The sequence below is a fragment of the Protomyctophum bolini genome (assembly GCF_963924005.1).
Source record: "Protomyctophum bolini genome assembly, chromosome: 6".
NCBI lineage: Eukaryota > Metazoa > Chordata > Actinopteri > Myctophiformes > Myctophidae > Protomyctophum > Protomyctophum bolini.
The window spans coordinates 9,742,291-9,760,734 of NC_137867.1; the positions used below are offsets into that span (position 1 = coordinate 9,742,291).

The 18,444-nt window shown below is 42.8% G+C and overlaps 2 protein-coding genes across 3 annotated transcripts; both read right to left on the bottom strand.

Moving 5' to 3' along the window:
* Positions 1-1,479: 1,479 nt before the first annotated feature.
* On the bottom strand, positions 1,480-7,516 carry LOC308316832 (uncharacterized protein). Of its 2 annotated transcripts, XR_013964216.1 has the most exons (3): positions 6,939-7,516; positions 2,915-3,873; positions 1,480-2,663 (listed from the first exon to the last, which is right to left on the bottom strand). XR_013964216.1 is itself a non-coding variant. In XM_080765624.1 (2 exons), exons 1-2 carry the CDS (start codon positions 7,389-7,391, stop codon positions 3,721-3,723), a joined length of 606 nt encoding a protein of 201 aa, XP_080621750.1. In that variant the 5' UTR covers positions 7,392-7,516; the 3' UTR covers positions 2,844-3,720. The 2 variants fall into 2 exon arrangements, 1 of the variants encoding a protein (XP_080621750.1); XM_080765624.1 differs by lacking the exon at positions 1,480-2,663 and having other exon boundaries at positions 2,844-3,873.
* Positions 7,517-9,573: 2,057 nt separating this feature from the next.
* Positions 9,574-17,253, bottom strand: carnmt1 (carnosine N-methyltransferase 1). Its single transcript, XM_080766715.1, has 8 exons — positions 17,120-17,253; positions 14,634-14,829; positions 13,726-13,892; positions 12,903-13,043; positions 11,797-11,975; positions 10,867-10,980; positions 10,662-10,765; positions 9,574-10,385 (listed from the first exon to the last, which is right to left on the bottom strand). Exons 2-8 carry the CDS (start codon positions 14,760-14,762, stop codon positions 10,191-10,193), a joined length of 1,029 nt encoding a protein of 342 aa, XP_080622841.1. The 5' UTR covers positions 14,763-14,829; positions 17,120-17,253; the 3' UTR covers positions 9,574-10,190.
* Positions 17,254-18,444: the final 1,191 nt, after the last annotated feature.

Consider the following 18,444-nt stretch of genomic DNA (forward strand, 5'->3'; position numbering starts at 1 on the left):
ATCCTGCCTGCTTTAAACAGCTTTTAGAGCGATTTACATCAACATATTCTCATAGACATACTCAACTTTTTTTTTTACTGTGCCCAGCATTTCTAAATTAATTTGTTTATAACGTAGGATGAGGTCGGGGTCAACTGGTTTACCCTGATGAAGGCCCTTGCTGGCCGAAAAGCGTTTTTTTAACACTTTTAATCTTCATGAAATAAAGGATTTTCTACCTCAACTGCACAGAGCTGCCTTGGATCTTTAGAGTTCGCCACCTCCTTACCTGCTTCCGCATTGATTTGGACTCATTCAAGGTATATAGAACTTTTAAAGAAACAACGGTAAGTGTGGCAACATGAGACTGACCATGTCAAATGTCAGCCCGTGGTCAGTACATGCGTTTAACCACAAGATGGTGTAAAGTTTTGGAATTGATCCACAAAGCACTGCTTTAACTCCAAAGACTTGTTTATTGAATTATCTTGGTATGAACACATGAATCAATGCAAGCTATGAATCCATCTACATGCTTCGCTGACAACACATAACAATCTGACATCCGGGACCTTTTCTTCAGTGGTGTTATTAGTATTCTGACATGCCAAGCGCCCCCTTATGGATGAAAGGTTAAACTGTCAAATGCATGAACATTACAGATGGCTCATGGCAGCATCAGACACCATGTCCTCCTCTGGCACATTGAGATGGTCATTGGAGAGGATCTCTGTCAGTGTCCACAGAGACAGAGAGATTGTAATAAAAACTAATTTATACTGTAGGAGTAAAATCCATAAACAAATTAAATTTACCCAACAAGTTGGGTAAATTTACACACCACCGACCTGCTTGTAGAGTATTTTTTGGCCAAGACGTGGATCTCTACACAGTTGTCAGCGGTCATGTGACACTCCATGTAGTCACAGCAGACTTCTGTAACATCTGCGACATCCATCAAGTCTGCTCGACTTTAGAACAGTGGTCCTAAAATAGCAGACATACAAGCTCACATTGCGTCACTTCATGCCACTAGTTAGTTTAGAACATTATTTAAATACTAAACAAAATAAGGGCACCACAATTAGGATTTGTGTCCACATCTTTACTCACTCAATTAAAACAAACAGGATTTCAAAGAGTCAAAGAATATGGCCTGCATGATTTCAACAAGAGATACTATATTTAAGTCCCATGGTGGGAGTTCTGCTCTGGTTTTGGTGAAATATTAAGTAGTTCCAGTCACTTTGTGGGGGGCACAGGGGGCCACGCATTAAAAGTAAATTAATCCACAAAACTAACGTCATTTGTATTGTTGACCTATTTCTAAAATATTAGTGCAACTTTCGTTCATTTTTGACCCCTCTATCATAAAGAATTGTTTTTTTCAACCTTTTTGTGTCCATATCACCACGGCCAAAAAAAGTAGTTCCATGTGACATTGTGACAGATGGGTCTGAACCAGGTCTGAACCTGGCCGCATACCTTCTTGCATGTATCACACACCAGAAATAGCAGCTCTACAAGTTCACAATGCTTTGAATCTGGGACACACCGTTGTACCAACTACAGTATATCATTGTGCCAAGTATACGTCAGGCTTAAATACGCTGTCAAACCACTCTTCAACAACTATCTGCAATAACTATCCCGTATAAAGAACAAATCAGGCTGGGCACACAACAGTTTAGTCCAAAACTCGACACTAGGATGAATTTAAAAAAAGAACTTTATTAAAAGAAAACAACAAAATATGTATAACGAACAAGCAACCTGCACTGCTTTTCAACAACTGAACTGGCTAATATAAAGTATAGTTTTATAATGGCATATAACACTAACAGCACAGCAGCTGTACTGGTCTCACCACCCGACCAGTATTGGACAAACGTCCTGACTTAACTAGTTAACTAGTGTTAACTAGTACTGGCGTTATTGAAGCGAGTGTTGAACTACTGGGTAACCTCTCGTCTATAGTGAGACCAGTGCATGAGTGTTCATAAAGTGTCATCCAACATCTGCAACGAGCATGAATGTCGCAGTAAACACAAATGGTCTAGTAAAACTAAACATCACATCAGCAAAACAAACAAGCAACCTACAGCAGACAAGCAGGGATTGAGTTACTTTCACGGTTAAGAAAAAGAAAAAGAAAAAGGATCACTAAAGGAAGCCAGCGAAAGTCGTGAGTGCATGAGTGTTCATAAAGTGTCATCCAACATCTGCAACGAGCATGAATGTCGCAGTAAACACAAATGGTCTAGTAAAACTAAACATCACATCAGCAAAACAAACAAGCAACCTACAGCAGACAAGCAGGGATTGAGTTACTTTCACGGTTAAGAAAAGAAAAAGGATCACTAAAGGAAGCCAGCGAAAGCCGTAGTCAAGAAGTCAAGAATACTGCGCTCAAAATCGAATAGATTGCATACTACTCTGAGCTTTTCTGACTATTTGCATTGCATGTATTGTTTATCTGCTCTGCATGTATCTGGAAACGTCATATTATGTCCAAAACTGTTAACTGATCCCTTGCTGTGTGGATTCAAACTCAGAAATATCAAAAGTAGCAGATCTACAAACTCGAAAGGTGTCGTGCATGCCACGTTTCAAGTTTGCAGATCTGCTACTTTTGATGCTTTTGTGCGAGGCTATGGTATGATCAAGTATGGCTTTAACCCATTCTGACCTGAGATCAGATTCATACGAGGTTTCCACTGGACACACACTGGTCTGATGAACCCATTCTGACCTGAGATCAGATTCTAAAAATGTCAGTCGTTCTTCGAATTTAAAAAAAATAGCAGACCTACAAGCTCGTATCGCGCCACTCGGTGGCGCGATATGAGCTTGTAGATCTGCTATTTTTCAATAGCTAAAGCACAACATGATGCTAACACCAAAACGGGTGCCCGGTCAGAATGGGTTAATTTACCAAAAAGAAAACAAAGAAATAAAACACACAAATTGTTAAAATACAGTGATGAGATTTCTACCCGACATAGACGATAGCATGTCTAGCAGGAAGACAACTGGAATGTTTCAAACGAGGACAACTGGAATGTTTTATGTTCATTATTGGCAACATCAATATAAAAAGAAATCATATAGGCTAAGTTACTGTCATCTCTAGTGTGTCTAATAGGTTTTGTATGTAGTGGTTGTAATGACCATGCATTTGGTGTGATTCCCCTTATATTAATATAATCTGTTAAATGCGAATTCAGACCCAAACGTTATGATGAACTCATGTTAGCATTGCTGTCTGAATTCGTTTTCAGTCACCTTTGCTTCAGTTCCAGATTAACGTTCCAACACCAGCATTATGACTTTTTAACCCATTAAAACCAGTCATTTCAGATTTTAGCTATAGCAACATAGGTTTTTCAGAAAACTCTTTAGAACAGTGGTTCTCAAAAAATAGCAGACGTACAAGTTCACATTGTCACTTAATGCCATGCTGTGAACATATACATCTGTTAGTTTAGAACATTTCTACAGTAAGTGTTTGAAAATATTAGATTTTCGAATATTCTCTTCTGGGGGTCTCCTTGGCACAAAAAACATTTACAGATGGGGTCTGCGGTCAAATATAGATTTGGGGGTCCTTGGCACAAAAAGGTTTGAGAACGACTGATTTAGAAAACATTTGTAAAATCAGCCTACGGTCTTAATGGGTTAATGAATGCGTCTCTATTGGGAGCATCCGAAGCAACCCGTTGGTGCATCCTTTTGTCTGCTTCAGGTTTCCATGGTGTCAGGAGTAGAGACGTTTTTGTCCTTTGGCTTCGCTCTTGGTTCGTCAAACAGGGATTGGTCAATTTCAGGCAAGGGCACCCTCCAGTACTGGAAGGAGTTGAAAGTGCAAAGGTCACGGGTGCAGTCAGCATCACCCTAGAAGAAAGAAAAATAAACGAGAGAGAGAGAGAGAGAGAGAGAGAGAGAGATGATTTTTAAGTCAGCGTTGAGTAACACAATTTGGAGGATGCCCCTTTTCAAAGCACCAAAGCATACACAGTACATTTTAGAACCAAACTGCCATCCTATACCTTTCCAACTATATATGATGAATTGAAAAAGGTAGGGCAAGTGGTTTTCTTTGGTTCAAATAAGTGTTAAATAGCTCTATATTCTGATACAACACACATTGCTGAGGAGTGTTTGTTCAGTAACAGTCTCCATGCTCTCCAGCTCTTTATGAACTGAATTTTGGAGCTAGGGTCTATTTATGACGCTACGTCATTTTTCCTCCCGAGATTTTCCCCTGTGAGGGTTGGGAGGGGCTGGGAAGGAGAGGGCGCACACAGAAGTCAATGCAGACATGAATGCAGATGGCTGTGTGTAGTTGAAGCACAATGGACGTGTGCTGAGAAACAACAAAAATAAAAATTAATTGGAAAACAGAAGTGCAACACGAGGATAAGATAGAAACATTCAATGTCCAGTTTGCTAATTCACTACTACTAGTAGTAGTAGTAGTGGTACTTGGTGGTGGTGTTGGTGTTGAAACTATGAATTTATATGACCATTATAAAGTTTCATGACAGCCCAGCCCCAAGTACAAATATACATTTAATTTATGAAAAGGCTACAGTGAATTTGGTTCACGGAAGTTGTTGTAGGCGATGTGGGGATTATCTGACGCGATCCATCCGACACGTCTTTTGCTTTGAAAATGAGTGGTATTGTTAGCACATGCATTCAGCATTCCATATACTGCATAGGGCTGCCTAATTTGAATGTACAACACCGTTGCTCAAAGACCCGGCCCCACCTGCTTCTGATAAGAACGCTGTTGAATTGCATCTGATCGCTTGGATCTGGATTGTGTGCTTTTCTTTATTATATCGTTTTATTTCTTGTATTGGTGAAATAATAACCTCCTATCATGGCAAGTGGCAGCAGACCAAAAGAATGCCGACTTAATATCCTACATTTAATTAGATAGGGTTTTCATTCTGTACATAGTCTTATAGCACAATATTTCTACAACAGTAGCCTATACTTGACTTGATCCTACCACAGCGATCTGTAAGAATAATTAAGCTTTTTGAAACGGAACCCACTTACCCAAAATAAAATGATGAAATCATGGGGGGGGGGGGGGGGGGGGGGAGTGATATTTGAAAGATTTGTTACGAGTTACCAAGAACAAATCCATAACTAATGATGTGAGCATTATGAATGATGACATTCTGTAAAGCATACTGATGCCCTGAATATACAGAATGGCCTATAACACGATACATAATTTGATTGCCCGTTAAGAGTTTCTTCCCCACTGCCACGGAGAAAAGACAAGCAGTATCGGTAGGCCAATCAACGCAAATTTCTGCCTTTGGGCTGTATTTTGCGTGTCTTAAGTACCAGGTCTTATTACCTAACTTGAGTAAACTAAAGACCTGGAGGCACGCAAAATACAGCCCTACGTCTTCATGGGGTCTTCTGGGCCATCAATCACCTGTACTCGCCACTAGGCTGTCAGGCAAAAACTCTTGTTGGGTCTGCTGCCACTTGTAATCACAATGTTGAAATGAGTTAATAATTTGTGCAGGATGTCATGTTCACTGTTATCTGTAGGCTAATTGTATCCAATCATTCTAGCCCCACGAGCCAGAACCCAATGGTAGTAAAGTTTCTGACATTTTTAAGACTTAATACCATGGGGTCCTGTTCCAGCACTAACCTGCTACCTGGTACACAAACATGAATAACTTGTTTCTGCGGCGTTTGAGTGATTCAATAGGATGTCAATAAACAAGGAAGGAAGAGAGGAATCAAAGCTACCAAATCGGTTGCAGCGGTTTCCGTTGCCCGTTTTCACTGGCAAAATAATAAGCCAAACAGCACCCACTGAGATGAAGGCTGAAGATCCCCTCCCCCTGGTCATTTTGTCACGTAGTCACACACCTTTACGGGGGGGTGGGGGTGCTTGGGCCAGAACAGGTATTCAAATGCTAATACGGTGCCTTTGTTCCAGTGACCGCACGGTTCATTCACACTCCTGCAGAAACACTAGCCCTGGTCCAGTGCTTACAGCGAGTCTCTCTCACTAGAGACTCACTGTAAGCACTGGACCAGGGCGGGTGCCTGGGCACCTTAGAATATATAGGCTACTCTAAGGTGGGGATCCACTGTCGTTATAGGAACCTTACGCCCCTGATTTGGGACCCCATGGGTCGGCACGATAGAATGAGCTGACCCAGGGGGTTCCGAGATTCCAATCATCAGGATAGAGAACTCAGACAGGACACAAAATACAGATTCAACAAGTGAAATTGGAAGTGATGACACAAACAACTGCAACACTACAAATGATGGCTGGCATGATGTCACCCACTTGAAAATGATCTGTTTTTGAGTGGTGCAACCACTCCCAACCAGCAATGTCTGTGCGTACCTATGTGGCCATGAGCACGAGTATATGACTATTAGTACCAGTAGGGGCGCTGTTTGCCAGAAACAGAGAGAGAGATTGTATTTGTGCTGCCTGTTAATGAGAGAGAGAGAAAGAGTGGAGAGGAGGGGGGAGAGGGGAGTTGCACCACTCAGTTCACACGGGTGTGATTTTTATAAAAGAGCTGGAGTGGAACGAGTAGTTAATGAACAAACACCGAGTCTGTAGCAATGATTTACTATCAGAATAAAGTGCTTTAATCTTTTAACAAAAAATGTTTTAACCAAAATAAATGTCTCTTACGCTAACTTTTAGTTCACTAAAAGCCTTTGTAATTCAAAGTAGGTTTCAACCTTAGAGTATAAGGTTTCGACAACAGGTAGGAATAATATTGCTGTAGAACCACTATAATCGCTATTTATCTGACGGGTAACCAGTGACATCTAGTGGACAAGTAGCCTCGGAAAGACGGAAACCCAAACATTTAAATAATAGCATCTGGCGGTAGAATGGAGTGGAGAAACAAATCCAATATAACATTTTATGATTATCGTTAACTTACCACGTCATCATTCCGTGATTTAGTAGTCCGTGGTGAAACGTCTCCATCATCATCATCTGTCCGGAGACGTTTATTATGATGAGCAGACGCGGTGGTGGAGGAGTGGAGGACACCACAGAAGAAACTTGCACAAGTCTGTTGCTGCTGCAACGCCGAACAGTTGTCTGCACGTGAAGGAGTCTTCCTGCGTTGTCGATCGGGTCCTTCATGCTGTTCTGGAGGATTATCACCATCATCATCATTATCGTTAAGTCTCTTCCTGCAGCGGCTGCCCAGCACCGCGAGCAGCAGAGATGGCGGATCGAGCATGCTGGCCATGCCGTCCAACTGCGCGTCGACCCCGCAGAAAGAAGCAGAAGACCCGCAACAGCTCTTCTTCTTGAAGTTGTTGGTACTGGTAGTACCGGCTGCGTCCCAGAACACTGCGTCCTCCTCGGCGCGTCTTTTTGTCATGAATGCAACGTATGTCGTGACCCTCCGGACGCCTTTATTAGATTATCAAACCAACAGTTTATGTTCGCAAGCAGCCTCACTTGTTCTAAAACACCGCTAACCTCGCCTCACCAGGCTTTCCACCAAAACACCGCACACACAGATAAGAGAAATGTCCGACTGGCCAATCAGAGCAGAGTACCGCTGTACGTCTCCGCGCCCCCTCGTGAAAGTGGTCCGTTATCGATGTACTGAAGAACACCCGGTTTAGAGCGGATGCGGAAACAGTTTGTATTGCGTACGTTTCATAGTTTAAAAATGAACGGATACAGTAGACGGACTCTAGACCGGATCTGAGGGCTGAGCAGACTATAGTGTTGTCTCCTGCCTTTATTTTCTTCTTTCTAATGATTCTGATCCGCCCAAAATAGTGTTCATTGTCATGATTTGTCACGATCTGAGTTGGCTTTGTCCGCGGCGTAACCGTCTTTAAATAAATACTTTAAGAAATGCCTATGGGAAAAATGCATTGGGATTTATTTCCTGGGCCACTCGTTGTTCTGAAAGGGGGAGGGACTGTGACGACTATTTCACGTATAAATAAATGTAACTAGAGAATGTACAAGAATGGCTATTTTGATGATCTGAGCTTCACTGTGATGTGATCACTATACATACAGTATACATGACAGTCAATGAGGGACTAAATCATTAGCAATACAAGATAGATGGGCTCCCACCTCCCAGAGATGAAAACATATAGGCCTACATAAAAAGTAGTTATGAAACATGTGTAAGCTAAGGGCTTAAAAGTGGAATATCTGTATAATGAAACTACAAATATAAACTATACATACTATACTATATAGGCTACTATAAAGTGCTATGACTACAAGTCTGTATAAAATGCTATCTAAGTCTACATAAAGTCCTATCTAAGGGGCTAGGGTAAGTGCTACAGGGCATGATGGAGTCTGAAGAGGTGGGTTTTCAGACTACGGCAGAAAATTTGGAGTGAGGTTGCAGTTCTGATTGTAATGGGAAGTTAGTTTTGGAGCCAGAAGGGAGAAGAGTTTGGGATGTGTGGAGCGTTGTCCCGGCATTTTTAGTGTAGGTACTTCCAGCTTCCCCATTGTGGCTGATCTGAGTTTAGGGTTGAGCACAGTGTTGCCAACTCTCCAGTGACGGAAGTAGCTAGTGGCTCCTCGAAAAGTAGCTAAAAGTCGCCAGGGGTGGGATATGCGCGCGCGTAGCGCGCGCCGCCCCTAGCGACTTTTTTGCGTCCCTAGCGACTTTTAGGCGCCCCTAGCAACGAAAATATGTAGCCAGCCCAGAAAAACATTTGTCATTTATGTGCACTTAGTTTGTATCATCTCTTCATTTGATAACACATCGTTTAAACTCATTGTAATATAAAAAAAACATACCTCAATTCAACTAATGTTTAGAACGCTATTTTGTTCCGATCCATACAGGAATTAGAAGGTTAATACTTTATGCATCCGAGTGTGTATTTTATTTTTACTAGCAGACTAAACTGAGCTGCCAGTGCTTCCTCCTTTCTTGCTCTGTCGAGCTCGAGGGGCGCGTTCGGAAATACCGCACCGGAGCGCACTCACCTAGGCAGAGCAAGAAAGGAGGAAGCACTGGTAGACAGTCTGTGCAGTGTGCACATAACCGAGCCGAGGAAGCCACTGAGCCTGCTGTGACCTGTGAGCCAGACCAGACGCGCCGACCACTTTTAGTTTTGCCAATTTAGCGGATTTGAGGCTGAGAAAAAAAATATATATTTTATCTCTGGCGCATATCTGGCGCCTGTCAACACGATTTGTCCCCAATTCACAAGGGGAAAAAAAGCTAGATTTCTCGCCAGAAGCTTTTCACTAATTCAGTCGCTAGGGGGGTCTGGAAAGAAGCTAAATATGACGACAAATCCGCTAAGTTGGCAACACTGGTTGAGCAATCCTTGTGGTGTGCGAGTCCTTCGCCTCTTCAGTTCATCTTAGTTTTTGAGACCACCACACTCACAATTAACCTTGTGAGAAATTAAGAAAGGCATTCATTGTTTTAATAGCAAATATAGTGTGTGGGAGTCGGTTCTGCATGTGTTCAGACCTGCTCTGTGTGTAGCAGTGTGTCGTTACATTACGTATCAGTCTATAGGTACGTGAACATAATTTCTTTAAGCAGCTGCTTATGAAGACGTCTATGGATGAAAAGTTAAAAATACATTTTAAAAGAGATTTTATTGTGAAGTGAGCAGGTGTCTGAACATACAATAAGTTTAAAACAACTTCCGCCTATTATTCATACTTCTAACTCTTTAGACACCATTGAAGTACTTTCAGTCTTGTTCAGATCCACAACAGTCTAGGTGAACTGTGGATAGATTTCCAATGCGCCATTAAAGAAAAGTACAACACGTAACTGATGCAGTAGTACTCCTACCCCCACAGTTGTATGTCTACTGTGCACACGCTAGTGTTCTCCTCACGCAGTGAAAGGTAATGCACATGAGGTCCAAGTAGTCTGCAAGCATAGAACACATTCACCAGGGCACACGCCATTAAAACCAAATGGTAAGCAAATGCAACCGACCAGATTTGAGCCCTCGATTCAATCAATGGCTACACTTGCACTCGGCAGGTTTCACCAGGAATATTATCGGACAATGTTGTCAAAGAGAGACACGTTAGATAAAAATAAAAATGACAGAAAGGGGGGGAAAAAAACAGAGTTCATTGTCTTTTTGTTTCTTTCTCTTCAGTGAATCGGTTAAAATTGATCATCACTCCTCGCTACACGTCATTTAAATGTGTGTCACGTCAGGTCGTTGGTCCCCTCTCGCCGCGGCGACTTGGCAGGCGGCGGCGAGATCCGCAATGGCATGTCTGGGTGACCGTTGGCGTAGCGCTTTGAGGGTTTCCGTGCCACGAAGAAGACGCAGTCGTAGACATATTTCAACATGGAGCGGTCGTTCTCGGTGTACGTGGTCAGCACCGACTCTCTCTCCACCTGAGGAAAAACGAAACATACAGTATGACGTTCATACAAAAGGATATTAGTTTGATCTGAAAAGCCCTGCCTTCCATTACCCCCCCCCCAAAACCGGGAGGCATAATCTGCAGTTACTAACTCGCACCATCACATCTCATCTCTCTCTAGAAGTGTTTATATTCCAAACGAGATGCTTGATTAAAGACAGACATTGAAGACGGAACATTGCCGTTTTGATCAAAACCATGGAGAGCGCCATAGATTTAGGAGCACTGAAGATGAGTTTCTATTTACCTCCAGCTGGAAGCCAAATTTAATGATGGCCGACCTGATGTCTTCATAGCTCAGTTCAACTGAGAACTCGTTGGCCATGTTCTCGAAGTGGTACAGCAGTGGACCTGGTGACACGGCATCAGTTTGTTTGTCACATTTTAACAGTGTTTATACGACAGAACATTATGTTGGTCAGAGAGTGGGGACCACTGTGTCCATGACTCACCCAGGTTGATCCAGACCCCTCCGGGTTTGAGAATCTTCCAGATAGTCTCTACGTAGTCCAAGACATTGTGAGCCGTGTCAATGAAGAAACAGGTGGCTACGCAGTCCCAGGACTCTGCGAAAGAGTGAGAGTAAAATATATGAAAAGGAGGGGGGGAAAAAAGAGAGAGAAGCTCATTATACCAGCATAGGGATAGTATCAATTCCAATTGTTCGGGAATAACATTTGGTATATTAGGAGTTACCACAGTTACAAAGCTTAGAAGGACTTTAACTTGCGGCACAAAGTTTACAGATTCAAGCACAGTTGTTCCATATATTAATTGTTTTCAAATATTCAAATATGCGTTGTATGGTCCTTCCAGCAATATTTAAAAAAGATGCATCATTATCAGTCCTCGTGAGAGGATTATTAACACTGACCTTGCTCTGTGTACACCTCCTGGAAGTCCCATTCACCTGAGACCGTTTCTACAAATGTCTTCTAAATACTAACAGTTTCCTGAAAAACGCATGTTTCTATATCAGTGGTTCTCAAACCTTTTCATGCGAAGCACCGCCAAAATTATATGTATTTGGTCGCCGACCCCCATCTCAAAATATTTTGTTCCAGGGACCCCAGAAGTCATAGTACATATGTATAGCATAGTATAGTATATATGTATAGTTTCATTATATAGATATTCCACTGTTACTTTCTTAACTTACGCATGTTTCATGATAAATGCTTTTTATGTGATGTATTCCCATGCTTTTTTGTTCTTGCTTAATGTAAGTCGCTCTGGATTAAGAGCATCTGCTAAATGCCTAAATTGTAAATCGTCTTGTATATCTGCCCTTTATGAATAGCCAAAAGTATAAAATAATGCTTTTTAGCTCAAATCTAAAATGACAGATGCTTTCCTGGTCTTCTTAATGGGTTAACACTGACCGGGCTCCGTGTACACCTCTGTGAAGTCCCCGGCCACCATGGAGAAGTCAGCGTCAGGCGGCAGACCCTGAGGGTTCACGTCTGGGAAGCGGATGGATCGTGTCTGGTCTGAAGACTTCTTATTGTTGCTGAACTGGTGGATCCATGGGTGCAGGGTCAGAGAATTCACCTTGTCACACCTGAGGGGAGCCGTATGTTATAAGTAGATGGACAAGCTGGGCTACAGACACTGCAACACTAGGAATCACCACCAATCAAACACTGATCAACTTGGGTCCAGCACTTATATGAAATGTATTAAACATTAAACAAAATGTATTTTTTTGCAAGAATACAGAACAGATAGTGAGGATGCATTGTGGTAGAATTATTATTAACAACTTATCTGTTAAGTTGTTCACCTTTTGACTTGTGACATTTTACATGCATTTACATTACATTTTAGCTACAGCTTGGTCAGCTTATGTCACAAGCATAATCTTATCTTGTGTATAACTACAAAGATCCCTTTTTTCTGTGTTTGACACAGAATTACTGTAATAATAAATCAAATGTATATAGCTCTTTTCTCTGTACTCGGTCCTTTTACAGCAAAACTAAATAAATACTTTACCACTGACATGTGTGTCTAATATACTTCTCTTACGATCTGACCCTTGCCAAGTTGCCAGCTATAGTTGGACTGATGTGAGTTGTACAATCTTTCACCAATAAATATGAACATTGCACGCCTATGCAAGTCACAACCTGGTGCATATGATGGCAAAGGAGATAACGATAACTTGAGTTTGTATGAGTATATACTGCATATCATCTCTGTGGGTTGGAAACCTCCCAAAACTGTTACTTTTTAGGGTTCAAAACATAGCAGATCAACAAGCTCTAAAGCTTGCATATCTGCTACTTTTGATGCTTTCATGTGACACTGTAGTATGATCAAGTCGGGCATTCATTCACGAAGACAAAGAAAACACAAACAGTTAGAATATGGAGATGAGAGGATTCTGCCCGACAGCAACGACGTATGCATTAGTGCAGAGGTGCTCCACTCGGGTCCCACCCTACCAGGATAATAAAACTGGTGGCTTATACGGGTCCAGGATTACCTGTTGAGCACAAAGTTGGAAGAGAACAGCATGAAGAAGCTCCACTCGTTGCCCTGGCAGATGTAGCCCAGCCGCGCGATCTCCCAGGCCAGTCGGCCGAGCCCCGCCCCCGGAACCAGCACGCTGACCTTGGACAAATCACTGACACAATAAAATACATGTCACATTGAAAACGTCTGGTCGACATGCGCTAGCAGGACTGTGATATTTTGACAATTCGTTTATTTTGACAACGACGTTGCGATATCAAAAAGTCATAGTGGCATCGATAGAATATTGATATATCCGTAGAGCCGACGTGCATGAGAGCCGACGCCGACAGACGGTGCGGTGCTAAGAATTGCAGATGGCTTGATGCGCTGTTCCAAAAACAAGCGTGCTGCTATCCGACGGTCGAACGAGCTTGCATGGACGGCGACCCGACACGACAGTGTACCCACGGCAGATGTTCCAACACTTACCGCCGCCAACCTCGGTTCAGTGGAGAGCTACCTTTAACCCATTCTGACCCGAGATCAGATTCATACGAGGTTTCCACTGGACACACACTGGTCTGATTAACCCATTCTGACCCGAGATCAGATTCATACGAGGTTTCCACCGGACACACACTGGTCTGATTAACCCATTCTGACCTGAGATCAGATTCTAAAAATGTCAGTTCAAAAAATAGCAGACCTACAAGCTCTTAGCGCGCCACCAAGCTTGTAGATCTGCTATTTTTCAATAGCTAAAGCACGACACGATGCCAACACCAAAATGGGTTCCCGTTCAGAATGGGTTAAACTAAAGGCTTTCAATGCAGAACATGCATGCAACTCACTATCGATCCGCAGGGAAGAGTCTCTGGATCTCCTGGATGAGAGGCTTGTAGCAGGTGTCCCTCTCGGCCTGGCCAGTCTCGCTCCAGTCCCTCACAAACTGCTTGATGGTGGACTTCAGCTTGTCCATGTCGAACGTCGAGGGCGGACGCACCTTCCTCAGATCGTCCTGGAGAGGAGACAAAATGTCATCAATCAACTTCCTACAATTGTTTTCGAGCGGTCAGTCAAATGATGAAAGGCCGCATATCCAGGGGGTCCCCAGCTAAATGTGTTACTGTGTAACTTAATAAAGCAATGACCATCATTTTAACAACTTCATCCATGTTTTCTATGTTAGCTATTCAAAGATGGCAGTTGTACAAGCTCACGGCGCTGTGAGCTTGTACATCTGCTATTTCTGAGCCTTTTAGAACAATCTTGAAAGTGTTTGGACATTGTTTTATAATTTTGAAAATACAAAATAATTAAAAAAAACACAAATCTTCTCTTCAGGCACAAACATTTTCAGATGGGGTCCGCAGTGAGTCAAAACTAGCCATTCATTGTCAATGGCATTCAATGCTTGCGTTAGCACAATGTCTGTGTTTACATACACCCTCAAACCTCCAGTAAGGGGGCTAGCGCCCCTCTAAAAAGATAAAAAGATGGGGTCCGGTCCACGGCTAAATACATCAGTTTGGGGTTCCTTGACATGACAGTTTGAGAAGCACTGAGTACCCAAATCATGACGTCAGTTGTTCATCCCCTGGTTCACGGAAGTAATTTCTCTACGTCTATGGAGAATAACATTGGCTCATTTGTTTATTTTACGCCATATTAAACAAGTCTATGGGAATAATGAATGGATGAGTCAATCACGTGGAGACTTCGGTGCTCCATAAAAAGGTCAAACGTTTAGGCGTCTGACCTCCTCGCCGTACTCCATGTTCTCGAACATGTGGATGCAGTTGAGGACGATGGCCTGCAGCACCTCCTGGTTGTGCTCCACACACTGGCTGATGAGGGCCAGGTTGGGTAGCACGGCCGGCAGCAGCATCTGGTGGTGAGGCTGCAGACTGCGGAACTGACACTCTGCGCGCTTCACCTGCTCCTGGACATGGTCCCTGACACACGCAAAAACACACAATTCAACAACCCGTCATTACAAAAGGAGCCAGTGTTATTGTGGCACGCCTGCGTTGCTGCAGGAACAAGCGAAGCGAGCCGATAGGCGAGTTCCGTATGCAGCGCAGAAGAACCACTGTTCTAGAATCTAGATTATAAACACTGACGAGTTATTGATTGATTAACTGATTGAATACTTTATTAACAGTACAGCATAGGAAAGTACAGTTCAACACAAGGTCTGTTGAGATTGATTTAAACCCCAAGAATGCCTATGGCTCGTTTCCATTGGGGTCCTTCATATTCAATTCATAGTTATCAGTTATGAGATGTGCAAAATAAATGGGCCATTTGGGCTGGGCATACGTGCAAAAGAAACGAGGCTACCATTTGGGCTGGGCAAGTGGGCATACATCAATATATCGATGTTGTCATAATATCAGACTAGATATCGTAATATCGTAATATCATAATATGACATGAGTGTTGTCTTCTCCTAAAGGCTTCATTACACTGTAGTGACTATAGTGATGGCATTCTGATTCTGTTCTTCGGTTAAATGATTAGCTTTTACCCCCACTTATTATGTGTCAAATAATTACAGCTCATGGTCCAGGATACTTAGGCCTACTGTACTGAGCATTATTCATACAATCCTTCCCTCTTTCTTTCCCACTCTGTACATAATGTTTTATTTTCTCCTGACATTATTTTATTTGTTGTTATGGATAATATTGAATTTGGTGGTTGTTCTTCATGCCATGTCTATGAATAGCCCCTTTCAGAACCCTCGGTTGCCTTTTCTGAATTTTGGTACCCTAGGGTCCCTCGTAGCTTATTCCACCCTCCATAGGACGCACATTTACCCACTGTCTGTTCACGGAGACCTGCTCTGTCGCTTGAGTGTTGGTGAGATGTGTCAAAGATGCATACAACAGCTTTAGGAGACCACCGCAACGTGTGCAAAACGGCATTAACCGCTGTTGCCGTTAAGTATTCTTTTATCTTTTTTGGAAGTTTTGCTTCGCTGAAATTGTCTCTTCCGCCATGTCCTGCCTCCCACAACACAACAGCATTATAAACATCCTGCATGCACGCGGTCGGCCAATCAAAGTCAAAGTCAAAGTCATACGATTTGTCACACACGTTACCGCAGTGAAATTTGTTCTCCGCATTTGACCCATCTCTTGGAGCGGTGAGCCGCAGCCAAGGAGCGGTGAGCTGCAGCGTGCGCCGCGCTCGGGAATCATTTGATTAGTAGATTTGACCCACCAATCCAACCTTTGATGCCGAGTGTCAAGCAGGGAGGCACTGGGTCCCATTTTTACAGTCTTTGGTATGACCCGGCCGGGGATCGAACCCCGACCTCCCAGTTTCAGGGCGGACACTCTAACCACAAGGCCACTGAGCTGGTCAAAGATACTACAGGTACTATCAGATGCAGTATCAGATGCAGTAACTAGGACGTGTAGCTAGCCAGTCGCCGCTCGGGAGGCGGTACAATGCGAAGTCAACAAGGAAGAGAGAGGAGAGAAGAGTTTGGCGAAGCAAAATGGGAAAAAAAGTACTTAAATGCCGTTTCGCAAACGTTGCGGCGGTCTCCTAAAGCTGTTTTATGCATCTTTGAAACATCTCACCAACACTCAAGCGAGCGAGCAGGTCTCCGCGAACAGACAGTCGGTAAATCTGCGTCCTATGGAGGGTGGAATAAGCTACGAGGGACCCTAGGGTACCGCCTTACAAATTCAGAAAAGGTAACAGAGGGTGCCGAAAGGGGCTAGTCTATGAATTGATTGCATAGGGCCTAAATAGAAACAAGACCCCAAGGACGTTTTCTAGATATATATTTTTTGTGCTATCCCTTTTGGAATAAGTGTTTGACTGTACTCTGTTCTGTTGCTGTTTTTACATTTATGCCAGTCTAATAAACTAATCAATCAATCAAAAAATATCTCGTGTAATAATTGTGTTCAAGGCAAGGCCTGGCAAGCACCATTCCAAAACCACAAAATCATCCCAATATGGATGAGGTATTGTCTAAAATATGATGTGCCATTTAAGTACAGTTTGTCGGCAGAGATAAGCACTAAATGTGAATAACAATAACGTCCTGAATTAACCCCTGTTCAAATGTATTGCCAAAACAGCAGATCTACAAGCTCACAAAGCGTCGCGAGGTGACGCGTTGTGAGCTTGCAGATCGGCTGTTTTTCCGCGCTATTATGCTACTTCTGTTAGCTAAACTGTTAGCATCCAGTGTATTGTCATCCGTTAGTGGTGTTTTCGTACCTGTAGTATCTAAAGGCATCGATGATCTTCCAGTAGTGTTGTCTCTCCAGTCGGGCCTCCTCATCGGGGCTGCCTTTGATGCTTTCTTTGTGGAAACAACGATCATTTTGCTCTGCCTCTGTGACTGCGTCCCCCAACACTGCAGCCATGTCTAAAATAAACTACAAACAGACCCGACCAATAGAAACACCAACACTGCACGCAGCCATGTCTAAAGAAAAACAAAACAAAACAAATAAACTACAAACAGACGCGACCAATAGAAACGCCAACACTGCTCTCATGTCTAAAAAATAAAACAAATACTGTATAATTAGAGCCGACGCACTAATACTAATAATAGTTAAACATAACACGAACAAATTTGTAGCCATGTCTAAAAGGACTACCGGTATTTATAACCTATAGCTCTTTCTCAATTTGTTATGTTAAAAACAAACATATGTGACACTGACAATTGAATATGATTTTCTAAAACCTTACTTTGTACATAAGATTGTTCCTATAAGCACTCATTGAGTTGCTCAATTACCTTCTCGAAGATCTTTAACACAGAACCCAAAATGACACGGGTCGATACCGGGGACATTTTTGTCACCTTTACCATATTTAGTTGATGGAGCCATATACTCCTTTTACACCGGTTGGTTCCCAATGGGAACTGGTTCAGTTCATTTTGGTTTTTTGTCCATTAACCAGTGCTTCAAAATTGGAACTTTAATTATCTATGTATTAATTTGACACTGTCTGCTTTCATTACCCCGTCGGACTAGCCATGCAGCTTTGTCCAATTCATTCATGCAATACGACATTGTCTCTTTTTGAATACTGGAGAACTCGGCCCGCCGACTCTTCTTCATCTTTGGCGAGATTTCTTCCCCTTTCGGCGACTCTTCGTCACTTTCGGACCGAGTTCTCAGACAGAACTCGAACCGGAAAGTGACGAAGAGTCGCCGAAAGGGGAAGAAATCTCGCCAAAGATGAAGAAGAGTCGGCGGGCCGAGTTCTCCAGTATTCCTACGGCAACCCTACCTGTCCACAGTCCCTATAGTTTCTGAGAGCCTACCGAGTGTCTTCCACTTATGTCAATTTTGGACAAATACGTAGGTGGAAGACAGCTTCGAAAGTGCGCCCACAGAGCTACAGAACACCAATGACAATACACCAGGGCTTATCTGTGTATAAAAACACACAGATAAGGTTGAATAGTGGCGAAGTGGCAAATACCCTCATCTCTCTCTCTTAGTGTACATCTTCACATTCTCCAGTATGATACCTGAAACCTTCGATGTAACATGAATAGTTTTGCTCTGACTAACCTCTTT